Genomic DNA, 17,632 nt, shown 5'->3' with positions numbered 1-17,632 from the left:
TTTGTCCATACTTTTGAAACAAAGGACATTATTTCCATTTAAGTAATGTCATATAGATGGGCGACCACTCTTTTAGAGCAAAAACATGCAGCCATGTCGGGAGCGGTAGACAGGTGTGCTGTTCACGCCTCATTGTGTCAAAAACCATCGAATGATCTGTGACAATTAAAGTGAGTCAGTTTGAAGTATATTTATTTTTTGTTGTAACTTCCCACATCGAGCCCCAGACTGCACAAGCTTTGACTTTTGGAATGAAAGGAATTTAACTGTGTAAGCCAGAGGATCAACTTAAGACACAGAAATGCTACTAATGATCAGTGTATAGCTTTACATGTGTGCCTTTTTTAATGCATGCTTACTGAACAAATCGCACTCTCACGCAGTAGAATAATGACATTTGATGTTTAAAAGAAAACACTTGTGGTAAGTTGACTTAAAACATCTCTAATCTTGGTTTTATACAATTATTTATTGCAATCAAATTTTTTTCTCCTATTCTGTATATCTTAATTAAACAAATCATTTGTTTGTTTCAATTTAACTGCCAGTTAGAAATATAATATTGTCGCACCGCTGCCCAATAACAGTTGTGCTCTGACTGTGCGATACTGTCTCTTCTTGCATTTTGGAAAATGTAGGATGGAACATTGTTGGGCCTGACCCATACCAGGGACATGAAGTCAGTATATATTGCCATATGCTGCAAACATTAAACATGTGCATCACAAGCCCCCTAACTTAATCAAAGTGACCCTATGTGTAGTCAGATCAAAAGTATATCTGTAAACAGGTGGTATCCGATTAATTGGTAGTTGCTGCCATTTTGTTTTTGAACACCTGTCTGCGGGACAGCAGTTATACCAAAAAAAATCAGTCGGAAGAACTCAATGAGTGGCCTTGGCCTTGCACCACTGCCTCAAAGGGTACATTTTTGCAATGAATTCTCACAATTTGGCAGTTAAAGAAAAATAAATCAGAGCAATGACTAATGGTGGATCGACAACGTTAGATGAAGGTCCTTCCCATGTATATTGGTGTGTTTAAGCAGAAGAAGAAAAGATATAGCGAGACTGTGTGTGGGACAGGACAATGGCTGGAGTGTGACTGAACACCCATGCGAAACGTGTGGTTGCATTCTCGCTTTGTTCCATGAGATCACAGTTGTGGCAGATGCAGGATAGACTGGGAGCAGCTGTTTTGCTCTCTGTTCTCCGGTTACAGACGCTGGCACTGCCTGCACTCTGGGGATGGGCAAAGGGGCACGCTGTCGAGTCTTAATAGTGTTTGTTCTCTGAGGGTGGGCACAAAGAGTCCTCAGACCCAGCAGTACCACACCAGTATTCCTGGCAATGGAAGAGAGGGGCATGGCCGAAGGTGTCAAAGAGAGTGGGACTGGTGACAAGACATAACAAGCAGCTGGTCCCACTCTCGCAGGACCCCTGGCGCCATTAATTACACCGACTGTGGAGGCTATGGTGAATTCAAAGTATTATTGGAAAGCTCTGATTTATTGTGCTTGTCAGTGGAAGTCAGATCAGGTAAGCATCAGGTAGAATTCATTTAAATTGACTACATTTAATAATGGTGTGAATGTTATATGTATTTGTAAGAATTAAGACTTGAGAAGTCACCTGGCAAATGTGCTCTAAGGAAATTTAGTTTTATTGCAAAGGAGAGGAAAAACTGAAAGCTCTAATAAGAATTTAAACGCAGTGTGCCCAGCTGCCAGACACACAGCCAGGGAATCCAAGTTGTGCATAATAAGCAGTTTTAAAAAAGCATAAAAAAGCACTTTGAGTATTTACATCATAGGCTGGCCTTAATGCTGCCTTATTGAGTTTGATCATTGTAGGGCCTGAAGCAGCACAAGGAATGTCCTCTGTAGTTTCAGTTTGGAGTAGGAGATAGATTTATTTGGATCTGACATACAGCAGTGGATTCTGACACATTGGGTGAAGTTTATTATTTTTAATATAAGCGTTGACAGAGCAGTGTAATTTAAATACAGACCAACAATAATGTGTTGTTTGTTGCAGCTCTATTTATTGTGGTGGGGTGGCTTTAACATTTGCTTCACACACTGCACATTTAGTCCTGTTGCATTAAAGTTACATGTGCCTGTAATAAGCTCAAACCTATAGCTGAAATTCTATGATCACATTAACCAAGACTGGAAATTACTGTTGTATATTACTAAAGTGTACAGAGAGAGCAGAAGGTTTGGAGATGGAAACAGTCTAATGAGATGCTTCTGCCAACACGTTTTCAAGAGATCAGAAAACAACAGAATGCAATTATCTTCAGAAAATCAGCACTTCTCTCTGAAGTCTGTGTGGATTTTACGAATGTGCTGACTGCAGGCATTCTTCTTACTGTGAGACAAGCACTGCTTCTTGGCCTACAGTCTCGATCAGATAAAAAGGAGAGATTTGATGAGTAGTTTGATGAGAGATAGAGGCAGTTACTTATTTTATAAATCAGGTACAGAATTAAAAATCTCAGCAGGTGTATTAAGAAATTTTAACTAGTCTTCAAATTGTTATTTAATGGTGTGTGTGTGGGAATTCAGTGTTAACAAGCATGAGATTCCCACAGGAATGCCATTGATGACTCAAAGCAAAGCAATACATAAATATATATAATATATAAGCACTCAGGACCTTTTAAGTATTTAGATTATATTTCTTTGTATTATGATTAAAATGTGATATCAAAGAAATGGTTAAGAAGTCGAAGAGTTTATTTGAATAGAAGTTTTAGACTATGACTTCTGACATGATTGATCACTTTCAGGTAGAGTTTATCCACCTACACCAGCAGGACTCTTATTCAAATTTGGAAGACTAAAATGAGTTCTCCTTGCCAGTGGATCGCTCGGTTAGATTCAGTTGCCCAGAAGTAATAAATACCAAAATAGAGAAATGTGGCAGTTTTTAGAGGATATGAGGAAGAACTTGTATTTATTTCATCTTAAGGTCATCCATAAGGTCTGATTTTTTTTTAGGTTATTATTAGAATGATTTGAAACAGCAGCTCATATTTTACAATCAAGAGCCCAATTCAGACACGCTGTCTGTTCGATGCAATTTTAGTAGTGAAAACTATGTCTGTGGTTTCATCTGATGATGCTCGGTCAGAGCTGGGGCCGCCTGGTGTTGTCTTCCCCCCTGTCAGCATATGGGGATAGTGCCCGCAGTGATGCGCACTTACAGTAAGTGAAGGAGTGATGTTTCAGAGATGGATAGCATTTCCAGTATTTATCGACTGCTGCGCGTCGGCCCGAGATGACACTGCATTCAGATACATTAGCGGTAGAGGGAGACTTGACGGCCTGTTTGAGGGAAAGAGGGGGCTGAGAAGTGAAGCGTTAAGACATCACCTAGCTTACAGTCTGACACAGAGGCATCGATCGCAGGCCCATTGCTCTCAGCTGCTTCCTGTGTTTTCATTGTGCTATCATTGGATGAGAGCAAACAACAACGTCAGGGGGAAATGCGACTGATAGCTCCGTATCTAATGTGCTCGGATCTCCGGGGAAGGAGATTTGCATGGACTAGAATGCCTAATAATGTATGTCTGGATGCCATTGAATACGCTATTTCTGATGGAATGAGAGCAATAAACTTTCTCACAACACGATTATATTGCGCAACCAGTCACAAAACAATAATTGGTCCAATTTGATAGTTATTTGTTAAAAATGTAATATATGAGGATGTTCCTTTAATTCTGCTGATATGTTTTTATCTTTACTTAGGCCTCCATTAGTGTGTGGATTTGTTTGTGATTTAGATAAGGGATTCATACCTAGAGTAATCACACGTGTTTACACCATATTGTGTTAAATAATTAATTAAAGCCAACAAGAAAAAGAAGTCGCTGTGAGATGTTTCTGCTTGTGCATGGACGGCAAGATTCTTCTGGTAATTCCCACACCACTGCTCATGATTTACATCAAAAGGCTCCATCATTTTACACAGATGTGAACATTTCAGACACAGTATTGTGGCCCTCGCAGACAGTCCATCACTTACTTCAAGCATGTCTTTTGTGTTTCCCACACTGACAATATAAATGTTTTAAATTATTCATATAAATGAATTCATTATTTTACCTCAAAAATCAAATGTGATGCCTAACATAATAAACATTTAGTTACAGACATGTTTATTTTCAACTGCGGAATATCAAAGTCTTGGTGCAGTTTAAATATGCAATACAGCTTCAGAAGGTGGTCCGGGGTTAGATCAATTGGAGGGAATACAGCCAGAGAAGCAGAAACCAACTTGTTTTTCCCACTCAATGACATGTTCCTGCTGAGGCTCAACACAAGCGGTTGGACTGTTTCTCCTAATTAAAGGAAAAGGCAGCTGATTGACAAATGATCTCAGGGTCAGCCAACCAGAGACAGGGTTTCCTGGCCAAGACTGCAAGGCCCCTGGGTTTCCCTCCAGCCTGGGGAGCAGACAGTTTAACACTCAGTCAGACCCTGGAGAAAAAGAAAGAAAGCTTATCTCATGTGCTTTTGTTTGAGCTGAGGGATTAACATGAGCATTTCCATGAGTGCAAGGAGGCAAAGCATGTTGGACTACTTTACAAAATATAGTGAATATCATTTGTTGTTTGCTGAGTGTTATTGATTGATTCATTCCCACTTCACACTTAACCTTCATTTGACTTCATACAAACAAATACTTGATCTGTAAACTGTGAGCAATTATGCACAACTGAAGTTCACAGGAATTTATCCTTTGAATGCTAGGTTGGTGTTTATTTGTACACTGTGTATAACTTTGACACATCTGAAAGTCATTTACATGTAGGGAACCATCTGTAGTGTCTTTTGAAAGTATATTTAACACAATAAAACAGCAAGTTATGCCTCCAAAATAAAATCTGCGCATGCACAATTTAGAATATTCACTGCTGGAAAACGGTGCTGCTGATAAGGACGGCAATGTTTAAGGTTTGTTATTCCTTCATTCATATCTGATAACGTCCAGTTGCAGATTGGATATGGACAACTGTTAAATTGTTATGCTGATTATCATCATCACTGTGTTGCTGTAAGATGAGCAGAGTAACAGCTAAATGTGGGTACTTCCATTGGCATTTGCAAATCCATTATGCATCCAATACATATTCCCCTTGGAGAAGTCATTCTGTCATTTTGCAGTACTTTGAAATTGTGCCACACTTCCCTCAAAGCGTTCAACCGAAAAGTTGTGGATAATTAATCAAGACATTTTGTACATCATACACACAGTTTTGGCTGACAGATAAAACTTGTGTTTTTATGTAACTCTGATCAGAAACATTTTACTTGAATCTAAAAAAACAAAACATAAATCATGACCATGAAAGAAGTGCAAATACCCGAGAGCTGCAGCATGTCCTTGCCTGAGTAAACATTCTGTTGGTCGTTACTCACATTAGGAATAAAATATTACCCGCTGGCACCCAAATTGTACTTAAGTTTGCTCCTAACTAAAAAATAAGTCACAGATAAAAAAAACAAAACACATTTTGGCAAAAGGTCACTGTGCTTGATTGGCTCCAACATGGAAATGGGACCTTCAAGGGCTGTAAGACTACTGTGTATCTTTGTTAATACTGAAACCTAACACCCCATTTAATTTAGCCATTTAGGCATTATCTTAATTTAATAAGTGGCAGTCATGTGCTTGTTATGTGCAATTATAGTAATTGTATATCTTTCTTGCTCCATTGTTTTTGACTGCTGTCTAAGTGAGTGCTTACTGCCTCTGAGTGAATCTTTACTCTAATTGAGGTTGATTCTCAAGTGGGTATATTCAGAAAATCTTTATGAGGTCTCTGTTTTTTTCTGAAATGACAAATCACCTTAAAGTTTCCTGGCAGTTATTAATCCCCTCTCTTAGCATAAATCTGCCATGGAAAGTTGCTATTGACCGTGCAGTCAGAGATCTGAAGTGTGTGCTGTATCACTGGAGCCTTCACACCACTCATAAACACACAAAAGAGCTTTGAGCACTACAGCCAAGGGAGGGGTGTGGGTGCACATGGAAAATATGTGCAGAAGACTCCCTCCTCCTGCTCTCGCCCTCAATCACACTCTAACAACACAGGGCAGGTAGTTTGACCAGAGGCAATGGACCAGCCACTTCTATTAATTCCCTCTGAATTATAATGCTGTAAAACTAATATACCCAAGCCCCATTAACCACAATGGCTAGGAGCATCTGTGTTAATGAACAGAGTCTTTCTCGGGGCGTCTATGGGTGGTTAGTTTGCCATTTAAACCCCACCTGTCTGTGTCAACTAGTCCGTAGAGAGGTACATTAATGTAGTCCAATAGCCGATTCAAGGGTTGGGTTGTGTCCATTTCTTGTTGCATTGCTTAGGGCCAAGGACTATTAAAAAGGCTGCAGTGTGCAAAACACCCTGATGAATAACATAAAGGGGTTTTATTTCTCGAGATATGCTGTTGGGTCACGGAGTCAACTGATTTATTTGCTGTACACTTGTGGATTTTAGCTAATACATCAATGAAATGCTAATTATTTAAAAGGCGATTTATAAAATGATGATGTTAATTTGTGTTTTAAAGGCACTTTTTTAATGTGTGGCATTAAAACATCATTAAAACATTAGTTGACAGTATTTACTCCAACACACTCCAACCAAATATGCATGAAATAACTTAATGTAAAAGTAATTTACAAGAATGCATTGAGAACAACCATAATCTGCATGGACAGCAATGGATGTATTTGTTCTGCTTATTGTGAAATTAAACTGGTGAAAAAAACACTGTAGTTCTAGCATTCTTTGCAGTCTTATCAACTTTTACTATTGAATAAAGTGTCCCTTTGCAGCTTGAGAGAGGAAAATAAAAAGAGACACTATGAATACAATTTATTAGACATTGAAATGTATTTTTACTAAAAGCCCACCAACTTGATTTATTTTATAATATTTTTAAAGCTCTCGTGACAAAAACAAGTATTAAAAAGGTGACCATTTTGTGACCACCCTAATTCCCTTCTCAGTCTGGCCCAGTCACCTCAGGTTCACACTTTCCGGTTTATATTGTTTTTGACAGATTTGACACAAACCATGTCGTCCAAGCTGCTCTCTTCATTAAACATTTCCTGCAGCTTTGGTACGACATTCCTACACGCGCTGAGTGCACACACACAATTAGTGCTTGTTAAAGAGCATGTGATATAGTAAATACACGACCAGTTTCCCATAATTACAGCCTCCTGTGAACCGAAGAGGAAGCTAGCGCTCTGGGTGACTTGCTTCATACTGAAAGGTCTAGAGTGGGACTTCTTAACTTTCCCCTTAGGATTTATCTTTTTTTAAACTGAAACTTATAAAGAACCTAAACAATTGTCTCTGCTTATCCTCCATATCATGCTCTTTTTTTTTTTTTTGCATTTTTCCATATTTTTGACCCGAAATCTGTCCTGTTACTTCCCTCCCTGCTGGTTATTTAGCACTTCAGTAGCTTGCAGGTCTAATTGGAGCAAGAGACAGGTGGAGCCACTCTGTAGAAATCCGTCTTGTAATAGTGGCAGGGCAATCGCTCACACTGGGTGATCTTCTTGTTTTTGCAGTGTGAACAGTGGAGGGAGGGCATGAACTTTTGACACACTCATCCATAGGGCCCCTAAGCAGCCTGCCAGCTTTATTTTGTGGGTTAATGTCAAGGTTTCCATGTAACACCAGGAACTAAGTCAAAACACCATGAACATGCTTAGTTAAGTTTTCTTTAACAAAGGATTCATGTTATCATAGTTTCTAGCTTAATTAACAATATTAATGTTAAAGTTGTTTCAAAGCTTGACCCCTACAATTTCACACCAAGATATGTAAGGATGTAAAAAGAGAAATACAGCTTTGGCATTGGTACTGACTTTGAAATTCTACCTTCAACATAGTCACAATTTCTATTCACTATCCATGATTAAAACTACTTTTACTTTGAAGTAGGCAAAATACCATTTCAACTTAGCTTTAGATTCATCTTTTTTATACAGATTTCAAGTTATAAGATGATATTGCTCTGCACTCCACACCCATGCACAATTTACCTGTAGGTCTGTTTATCGTCTGGTTCCTGCATTTCTGTTTCAGTGTGTGTGGTAAAGTTGCAGTTCATTAATGATGTGTCAGTGTGAGCGTGTCTACTGTGCACCGACATGTTGCAGTGTAATGTAACCAGGCAGGTGTGAGGGTCACAGCCAGTTTGTGGGCCAGCGTCTTGACCCCTGCTGTCTGCTTTGTCTGACTGTCAGAGGAACCCCTTAATTAAACCCTTTGGTTAGCGGTGCCCGACGCAGCCCAGCGGACACTCGGCAACAATCCCTTCATTAAATGATCCTGGTTGACTTGGCAAGAAGAGCCTCAGTTTGGCAATTCCTGCTGCACAAAGAATATGTTCAGAAAGTATCTGATCTCTATTTTTGCCTTGGAATTGCGACCACAGCTTCCTCTTTTCATTACTGAGAAACGACTTTGTGTACCTCTTATTTTAGGAGATTAATCAGAATAATAAAGTCACTTTGGGAGGTCTCAACTTTTCCAAATTTGATTTTTGACTATTTTTGCTTTATGACTGGTTGTTTAAATTGATTACATGCTTTTGCTTTATGAAACTGTGTTTGTCACAGAGCAGTTCAGAATGATTAATTATTGGCTTACACAGCCGCACAGCGTTATTTTGACTAACACTTGTCTTTGGTTTTGTGAATAATTGCAATGTGAGTATAACATAAGATACTAGAATATAGTGATCAATTGGCCAGAAAATGAATAGGAGCTGAGCTGTGAGGGGAATTAACTGAAGCACAGTCCACTGGCAGTCTGGCCTGCTTATTATAAAAAAGTGAGATATCCAGCAAGACCTGGCCCAGTGACCTTCAGTGGTAGAGAGACAGAGAGAGAGAGTGGAAGGATTTTATTCAGCTGTTCTTGGCCGCTACATGCTTTTGCCCCGGCCATGGAAAATCACAGAACACTTTCTTAACGCCACCTCCAGAGCCAGACAGACACTTCTTTACATGGAATCCATCTGTAAGGTTGTGTGGCTGTTTTGTAACCACTGGAGCCCATGGGTGAAACCTGAGACACAGGTGTTTCAGCTGCAGTCACCAGCAGGTCCACAGAAATGGCCTTGTGCATTGTTGTAATCCCAGCCTTTCAGTTGGCTTCAGTAGTCAAATATTAAAAGATTAAAACTGTGTTGTTCCTGCGAGTGATTTGATTAGATTCTCATACAGAAGCTACATCACCGGGTACAAAGAAAAGTATAGTGTGTGAGGAAATTTGATCAGATCACTTACAGCTTAACTGATAGTTTATCACTACTAGTTGTATAATACATAGTCTTGGGTATTTAGTAAAAAACTGAATACAATTATGTAGAAAAGTTATGCATTTGCACAATGATAACTAGTATATGAATTAAAAAACAGTCCACACAATCTCTGTATAGTTAGACTATAGTACAGACTTGAAATATGGAAAGTGGACTGCTACTTGGAGAAGTCCCAGTTCACCTCCTAGGCCCTGCTGTGGTGCCCTTGAGCAAGGCACCGGACACCTCCAATCCCCCCTCCCCATTGCTCCCCGGGCGCTGCACGATAGCTGCCCACTGCTCCTAGTACTAGGATGGGTTAAATGCAGAGGAATAATTTCACTGTGTGTGCTCTGCTGTGTGCATGTATGTGACTAATAAAGAGGGTTTCATTTTTCATTTACTGTTTAAAATGTAATGTACTTTTGTCGCTGTGATTTAAAAGGAACAAACAAACAAAGCCTGTGTAATAGAATGTTTTTGGATATGTTATAATTATAAGTCTGATTCATAAATTCAGGGTTTGTCCACCCACACCATTACACTGCAAATTGTATGCCAATGACGGATGGATTTACTGCTTTTCCAAAAAAGTAACTTCAAGCTATAAATTGACGTAATTCAACTGCTTCAAAAGTGCTGGTTTGAACGTTACAGGTTCCTTGTTTTTGGTTTGATTTTAGGAAAGCCCATTATAGACCAGAGCTGTTCGAGTTCTTGAAGTGTCTTTGAAGTGAGTGAGCAAGTAAAGGTCCAGTGATTTGTCCTGGATCGTGGGGAAGATTCTATCGAGCAGAGGATGCATGATGGATAGAGACCTTTGTTGGATTATGAAGAACTATGTTTGAATTGAATCTCTTGTGGTACATGAAAATATAGCCTGTGACGGGATAAAGATGTGACTGGCAGAGATGTGTTAATATTATCCCTTTTAAAATCACAGTTTATTGTGAATCAATATGCCGGACTACTTTAGGTTTTATTGCATTTACAGGATTTTTGCGTCAATATGATGAAGCACAATGTTGTCAGTTAATAAGTACTGGGTTCACCAAAACAAGAAGCATCATTAGTCATGTTATGTTTCTTAATGGGGTTTTAAAGACATTGTGATAAAGAGTGACCTGTATCATGATTGCAGCGTTGCTTAATGTCCCTTGCATTTACTGTGGGAGGGAAATTGTATGTGCTTACTATAAAATACAAAGTGCAAAGTTGCTGCTTTGCATGCCATCTCAGGGTTCAGTTTTCTTGACTGGCTAGAAGCAATGTTTAACTGCATTGTTTATGGGGATCACAAACGTTTTGACATTTACAACCTGTCACAGACAATCGGCTTATAGAAACTGGGTGCAACAAACGTAATTACTACCTGCACACTGTGCATCTTTATGCATGTCGGAATGCCATAAATCCAAGTACGTAGATACATTGTGTTCTATCGCGTCTCTGGAACACACAGTTTACAAGCATTTCTTTCTCCCGTCAAACATCCTGAATTAAACAGTGATACCATTATAGGAGCAGTTTCTGTTAGTTTTAGTGTTCGAGTAATGTGCAATCACTTAAATTCTGCAAGACTGGCTTACAACATGATTGTATTGGCAGAAATTATTATTACTTATTAAGATGATTTCTCAATGTTTTCCAACACCTCACTATATTGTCACATCATGAAGGAAGGAGACAGCGAGACAGACAGTGTGAGAGAATGAGAGCGTGACAGACGGAGGGAGGGGAGGGAGGTCAAATCTTGCTGTGACAGTCTTTTCTCTCCTTGTGAATGACGTTTTTTTCCCACTCAGCATACTCTGACACTTCAAAGCGTCAATCTCAAGGAGTGATTTGGCCCTACTATTGTGTGAATCTTGAATATTCATCAGGGCCTTTCTTTCCCCCGAGTGCTGAGACTCTGCTGTGGAGGGATCTCACAACATATATTGTCATTATATATAACACTGGTAGAAATAGATTGTTTGAAATTATTCTGTGAGTAAGGGTGTCTGTATTTAGATGGATACATGGTCTTAATAATTAATTGATTTACATAACTAAATGTTAATTAGGCTACATCATCATGCTTTCATAGTCTTTGTAGTAGTATTCTATGAATTAAAATTCAATACAAATAAGAGAATGATCAACTTTCTATTGGGGGGGCCTGTGACACATGGCTAAAGCATCATATAAATGATTCATGGGATTTTAAAAAAATTCCCAAATTGATTTATCACAGCGGTGGCTCAGTCTGTAGGGACTTCCCCTGGGAACCGAAGGGTCGCTGGTTCATGTCCCGATTGGGCCAAATTATAAGACTTACTTTAGACTAGTAGCTGGAGAGGTTCACCTCCTGGGCGCTGCAAGGCAAGGCCCTGAACCCCCAACTGGGTCAGGATTAGGGGGTTTAGGGTTAGGGTTTGCTCTGCCACCTCTCCTGCGTGTGGTTCTGTTTGTGTATGTATAGACTCTGTTCATGTGTGTGTAATTTATGTAAAAACAAACCAAACTTGAAAAAATTAATTCCTCATTTGGGATTAATAAAGTAAGGCTTCTTCTACTTCTTCTCATTGTACTGTATATTCGATATCTTTATCTTTAAGACAGTTTGAAGGACAAAAACAAGCAATCTGAAGATGTTGCATCCGACAAGTTAAAATTAGAAAATCAATTAATTTATTCGTCCTACAATGTTGAAACGTACAGTAGTATAGCAGCAAAGGGACAGTGCTACAAAAACAGGAACTAAAAAAGCATATACAAAAAGAATAAACCTTATAAGATTGACTGACTGAAATTTGAATTGAAATGATTGGATTTGACAGTAATTGTTAGAAAAGTTTGCCACTCTAGCAGTCCATGGTACAGTGTGACATTGTTTTCAAAAACTCAATAAGGTGGGGAAGGACATCTTTGTATAGCTGGATGATGAAGATGGTGTCACGCTTTCTGAACTCTTGCAACCCCATTGAACCATCTGGGGCAGAAAGCTGTGTTACCACGGTAATAAACTGCTTTCCAAGATTCTATGACAGCAGTTTTAACTCTGAGCTGCTGAAAATCCTGCTAATTTCACAGAGCTGGGGGTCAGCTTGGTCCCGGCTGAAGCATCGCTCATGATACGCATTCCATCTCTGCTCAAAGTAATTTCATCATCTGTGCTCCGCCATGGCTTTTTGTTTCTCAGGTTAGCGGTGATTTTTCACAGTCATCCATCCCGTTCCTCCTGCTGTATGATGAAAGGTGCGTTTGCTGTAAAGTCCTTTTTCTGAAATTAAAAACGTGGCTCACTTTCATGGTGCATTTTAACTCTACTGCTAGTATTATTGTAAGGTCTCAATTTCATAAGAAAATGTTTGCCTTATGAAATGGAGACAGATTATTACAAACAAGCAAACTGCATTAATTGATCTTTGACTGCTGGAGGGCTGAATGTGGGGGATACAGAGTCTGCAAAACAAATTGAAAATAATCCCACAGCTAAACTGCGCTCTATATCTCCCTCATAGTCTGTCCACAATCTCAACGTAATGCCCACTGTTCTAAAAGGTTAAAGCCCGAAATGTAACACCATAAAAAAAACACAGTGCCGGCAGAAATGTATCTTTTACATGTGCCACCGTGACAAGTGAACAGGTACTTTAAATACCGAAGTACAATGGGTGTCCCAACTTTTCATGGTGTTAATGTGAAAAATAAATATTTAGAGAATAATTAAGGCAATTTAGAGAACTGAACACCATGTATGTTTTGACCCATATAGCATGCTCATTTGAGTCCTTCTGTTTGCTGATCAAGCTAGGTGACATCCTGATGACACGTTGTAGGCTTTTCTAAAACAGGTTGGCTAGCAGATATATGACAGACTTACAAGTTGTCCTTCACATGGCAAAGAATAATAGCTGAAATAGTTAAGGGCCGACTGAAATAACACTAAACTTCAGTATAACCCAGCTTGTGCCTGTTGCTGTGGTCCTGAGTTGTGGAGCCTGAGGATCCTGAGTGGTGGATCCTGAGTCGTGGATGTGCCTGTCGATGTTGTCCTGCCTGATGCTCACCTTACTACTCCTTTGATGGCTGCCACAGGATTGTTGACATCCACCTGGATTCATCTGTTTTCTTCATTTTCAAGCATGTGGACTACCTATGTTGTAAATATATTATCTTTTTAGTTTACACACGACATCTATTGCACATCTGTCTGTCCTGGGAGAGGGATCCCTCCTCTGTTGCTCTCCGCAAGGTTTCTTACATGTTTCACCTTTAACTTTGGGGTTCCTTTGGAAGTTTTTCCTTGTCTGATTACGGGTCCAAGGACAGAGGGTGTTGTATTCATTTTCTATACAAACGGTAAGGCCACTGACACTGAGAATAAGCTTGATAAAGTGATGATTGATAAAGTTGGGATGCTTGCAAGAGAAAAATAAACTTTGAATCCGACTTAAAGATGTAGTTTGGATCGCTCATTTCACAACTCAATAGCATTTCTGTTAGCATTCCCCGCCTGGTAAATGCCGTTAACCTTTAATTTGCATAACCTAGTCTATTAAAAGATGTGTAGTTTTTAAACCCAGCTCATCAGGCTCAAGCCATAAAATAAACCTGTACTGTAGGCAACTTGTAGAACGCAAACTGCCCCCAAAGCCATTTCTATAAGTAAAACATAATGTGTGTATCTGCCCTGTGATTCAGATGCATTCCAAAATGTATTGGTTTCTTCCATGGCTCATGCTACACCTTTGAACTGACTCTCATGAAACTCTGGGCCAGTAATATTGCTGGATTCTGACTGAGAAATAAACAAACAGTGCCGAAAACATAACCTCCTTAGCAGAGGTAATAAAAACTCAATTTACACACGTTAAGTGGCACCTCCCACACCTTGAAAACTGAGCCTAAATGTTTGGAATCGGTTGGGTTCCTTTTTAACACCGCTTGCATGTCTAATGTGACTATTTTTCAGTCCAGTTGCAACATACATTGTGGTTTTATATAATGATCAAGGTGCTGGCAGACATATTTCTCCAGCAGTATTAATCATCCTGTAACTATGTGTGTGATGACAGATTGATTCTGCAGTAAACATCTATGAGAGAGGGAGGGGAAGAAAAAGCATGGGAATTGAAGAGTAAGCTTTATTGAAAGTCCTCCAACCAGTCTGCCCCACGTTCAACCTCCTTTATGTACCAGAGTGACCCCCACCTACAGTGCCGCTCACTCCCCTGGACCCCCATCCCTGTGGGCTGAGTAGGCTGTCTGAGAATACAGGGAGGCTCCATGCTGGGCGTTTGATGGAGCGCAGAAGGGTGTGTGAGGTGCACTGACCCATTCACATTGCTCCCCATGCACTCTTGCTCCAGAAAAGGCTGACTTATCACATGTAATACACAGTGCTGCACAAATCAGGAGTGACAGCTATAGGGCCAGTGGAGCTCTTCAAGGGAGAAGTGGCTTCTGGGAGCTGGTGGTCCCACCCAGTCAGACCTTAAGAGGGGACAGGTGTGTGGTAGAAAGCCCATATGGCCGTTGTTGTTTCACCCTCCTCAATCACTGCTTAACACCACCAGGACCTTTTTTTCTCATTGACCATTTGGAATGGATAAACACTTCAAGAAAACAGTTTTTGCCGTATCCGAGATGATTTCTGTAGGTGCTATAGTAGACTTGATATAATCTGCCTAATAGCTCACCTAATCCTCTTAACTTGTAACCCACATAAATCTTTCACCTCTGGAATGTGTGTCCCTTTTGTTATGATTTTTTCTATGGTATTGCATGTTTGCATGTGTGTGTTGGATTAGTGTGAAGTTGCAAAGTGGCGGTGCCTGGAGGTGTGACCCCTAATCACCTCTAATCACCTGACGTGTGATGGCTTGATCCCTTTTGCAGCTCTACAAGTGTTGTGTTTTCAGCCCCGTCACACACAGACTCACATGAGGAACTGAACACACTTCAACCTGTGTCTGAACTTTAATACCAGACTCTTGGTTACAGATTAATGCCGGGCCATTGCCATTCGCACAGCACCTGTGTCTGCAGCTGTAGTTCCATACACATTATGCAAAGAACAAGTTGTCGAAAGCTTGGGTGCTTTTCATTGTGGGGTGAAATTCAAGGACTTGCATTTTAAATTGTTTTGTTATAATTTGTTTTATCTTTTGTTCTTCCTTGGACTTTTTGTAGTCGTTAAGGAAGGGTGGTTGTTAGTTGCAGCCTTACTTTTTATCTGGGTTCTTGCTTCATGCAAGGCAGCACTGACTTACCCTGCCTTGCATGATTTGATACCAGATGGTTTCACCGAAGTACATGTTCATGTCTCTGTTGTAAGCTTATACTCCTACATTTTACTATGGTTTCTCTCTTGGCATGCTACGTGTTTGTGTGCCTGTGGCAATAGCTCATAATGCGTTCACACCTCATTCAGCCCCTGCTCACATCCACGGCCCTGTTACCCCCTTCTTTTCGACTCTAATTTCTGAGTTTGAGTGATGTGAGAATCTGTAATGTGTAAAAGAAAGAGAGAGAGCTGTATGTAGATTCACATATACTCAGCTGTTCCCTCTGTAGTGAACCGATCATAGAAAGGGCTGGACAAATAGCACAGTGAGAGAGCAACTAAGTAACACCCTCCTCCCCCCTCTTTTCTCCCCCTCTTCTTTCTCTGTGTCTGTCTCTCCCAGGCTGTCAGTGTGGAGTAGTGCTGGAGGCTGCGGGCTGCTGTGTGCTGTGGGAAGTTCCTGAGAGTGCAGAGTGGCAGTCATTCACAGAGAAACTCTTGTACAGAAAGTGTACTGGCGCTCTTTCACGGAAAGGATATAAAAACGCAACCTCACACATCCGCCTCTTTGCCCGGGTGTGTTCGTTGTGGCTGTGCCTCAGGGATTTGAAGGAGGAGGGTGTTTGGGTTCGGTGCTGGAGTGATGGTTGTGGTGTGGCCACCTCAGGAGTGGGCCTTCCAGGCTCTTCTCCTGCTAACTGGACTGGCATCACTGAGCTGTGGGTCTGATGGTGAGTACTGCGCTGTGTGTTTTGATGCCATCATTGATTTGCTTACTTTGGTTCAAGTCACTTTCAAGCTGATGAGGCCTTTTGTGATTGATTTGTGTTCATTGGCAAAACTTTTATGTAAAGCTGCAACAGGGAGCTTTCAAATAATTTTTTGTTATCTGTGTATATTTTTAGGCATGTATATTTTTGTTTTGTGGTTGGAGACAGTTAAATGTACTTATTTATTGTGAGTTAGTCAAGTTTTGAAGTGATGGTGCTATCTGTGCAGTTATCTGTCTATTTTTTACCCTGCGGTATTTATGATGGGCAAGAGCTATAATGATCTCCACAGGGGGCTACCATGAGAACTGGTGTGCATTAATCTGCCCCGTCCTCTCCCTTCACAAACCCCCACCACCACCCCCTTGTCATGTTTTGAATTGTTTGAAGATGGACAGCCAGTTGTCTTTTTACGATGAATGCCAACAGTGTCACGATGCCCCGTAAGGTTGTCACAGGCGGGGAAGGTCGACAAGCTCCCAGCGTCAAGAAAATGACACTTGTGCATTTGTTCTGTTTCTGATCACCCAGAGGGGGGAGAAATTGTTGCTCAGTATGAGTGATAATGTGAGTATTCAGTTCCTGTTTTTAATATTCAAATATTTTAAATGCTACGTTACCGTTTTATATGAACTCTTTTGATTCTGATTTGCATTTAAGTTTTTCCATTTGACTTTTCATCAGAGCCAAAGACAAATATTCAATCAGGTAGTGACACGATAACAATTTGCAATTATTGTTATAATAATATGTAATGTATTTGTCAACTGTTAGTGCTTGCAAATATGGCCACAATTATCTATCCCAGTATCAGTCTTTTCAGGTCTTGATAACGAATATGATACGATATAGCATGATATGTATATTATATATGACATTATGACAATAAATCCAAATATTGAACATCTCTACTTTATATGTTACTTAACTTATTATATTTAGGTATTGGATTGTCAATTCTGCAAAATAAGTAATTTAAAGGCGTCCAAACAGTTTAGAAAATTGTAATGGTAATTTAGATTTTATTGGCCAAACTATTATTTTATCCAACAAATAAAAAATTAATCATTAGTTGCAGCCTTAGTGTTAATGTTGAAGGTAGACAAGCTTAACCTTTGTAGAGAGACTTAGTTAGTTAACACTGTTGAGCGTCAGCCTTTAAAGCCAGTATAAAGATGCAAAAATAGAGGAGCAATTGGAAGATGAATACATGAATATAATCAACTTATTATTGGGATACAA

The 17,632-nt window shown here is 39.9% G+C and overlaps 1 protein-coding gene across 1 annotated transcript in view; it reads left to right on the top strand.

The window, feature by feature from the left end:
• Positions 1 to 17,632, top strand: part of bmpr1bb (bone morphogenetic protein receptor, type IBb) — a 45,437-nt gene that overhangs the window by 14,251 nt on the left and 13,554 nt on the right. Inside the window, exon 4 of the mRNA XM_063889616.1 lies at positions 16,024 to 16,351. Coding sequence (XP_063745686.1) covers positions 16,264 to 16,351 — 88 coding nt within the window. The 5' untranslated portion in view covers positions 16,024 to 16,263. The remainder of the gene's footprint in view (positions 1 to 16,023; positions 16,352 to 17,632) is intronic.

This window comes from Eleginops maclovinus, chromosome 8 (assembly GCF_036324505.1).
Source record: "Eleginops maclovinus isolate JMC-PN-2008 ecotype Puerto Natales chromosome 8, JC_Emac_rtc_rv5, whole genome shotgun sequence".
Classification (NCBI taxonomy): domain Eukaryota; kingdom Metazoa; phylum Chordata; class Actinopteri; order Perciformes; family Eleginopidae; genus Eleginops; species Eleginops maclovinus.
Note: the sequence above shows the minus strand (reverse complement) of the source record. Positions and strands in the feature narration are given on the sequence as shown.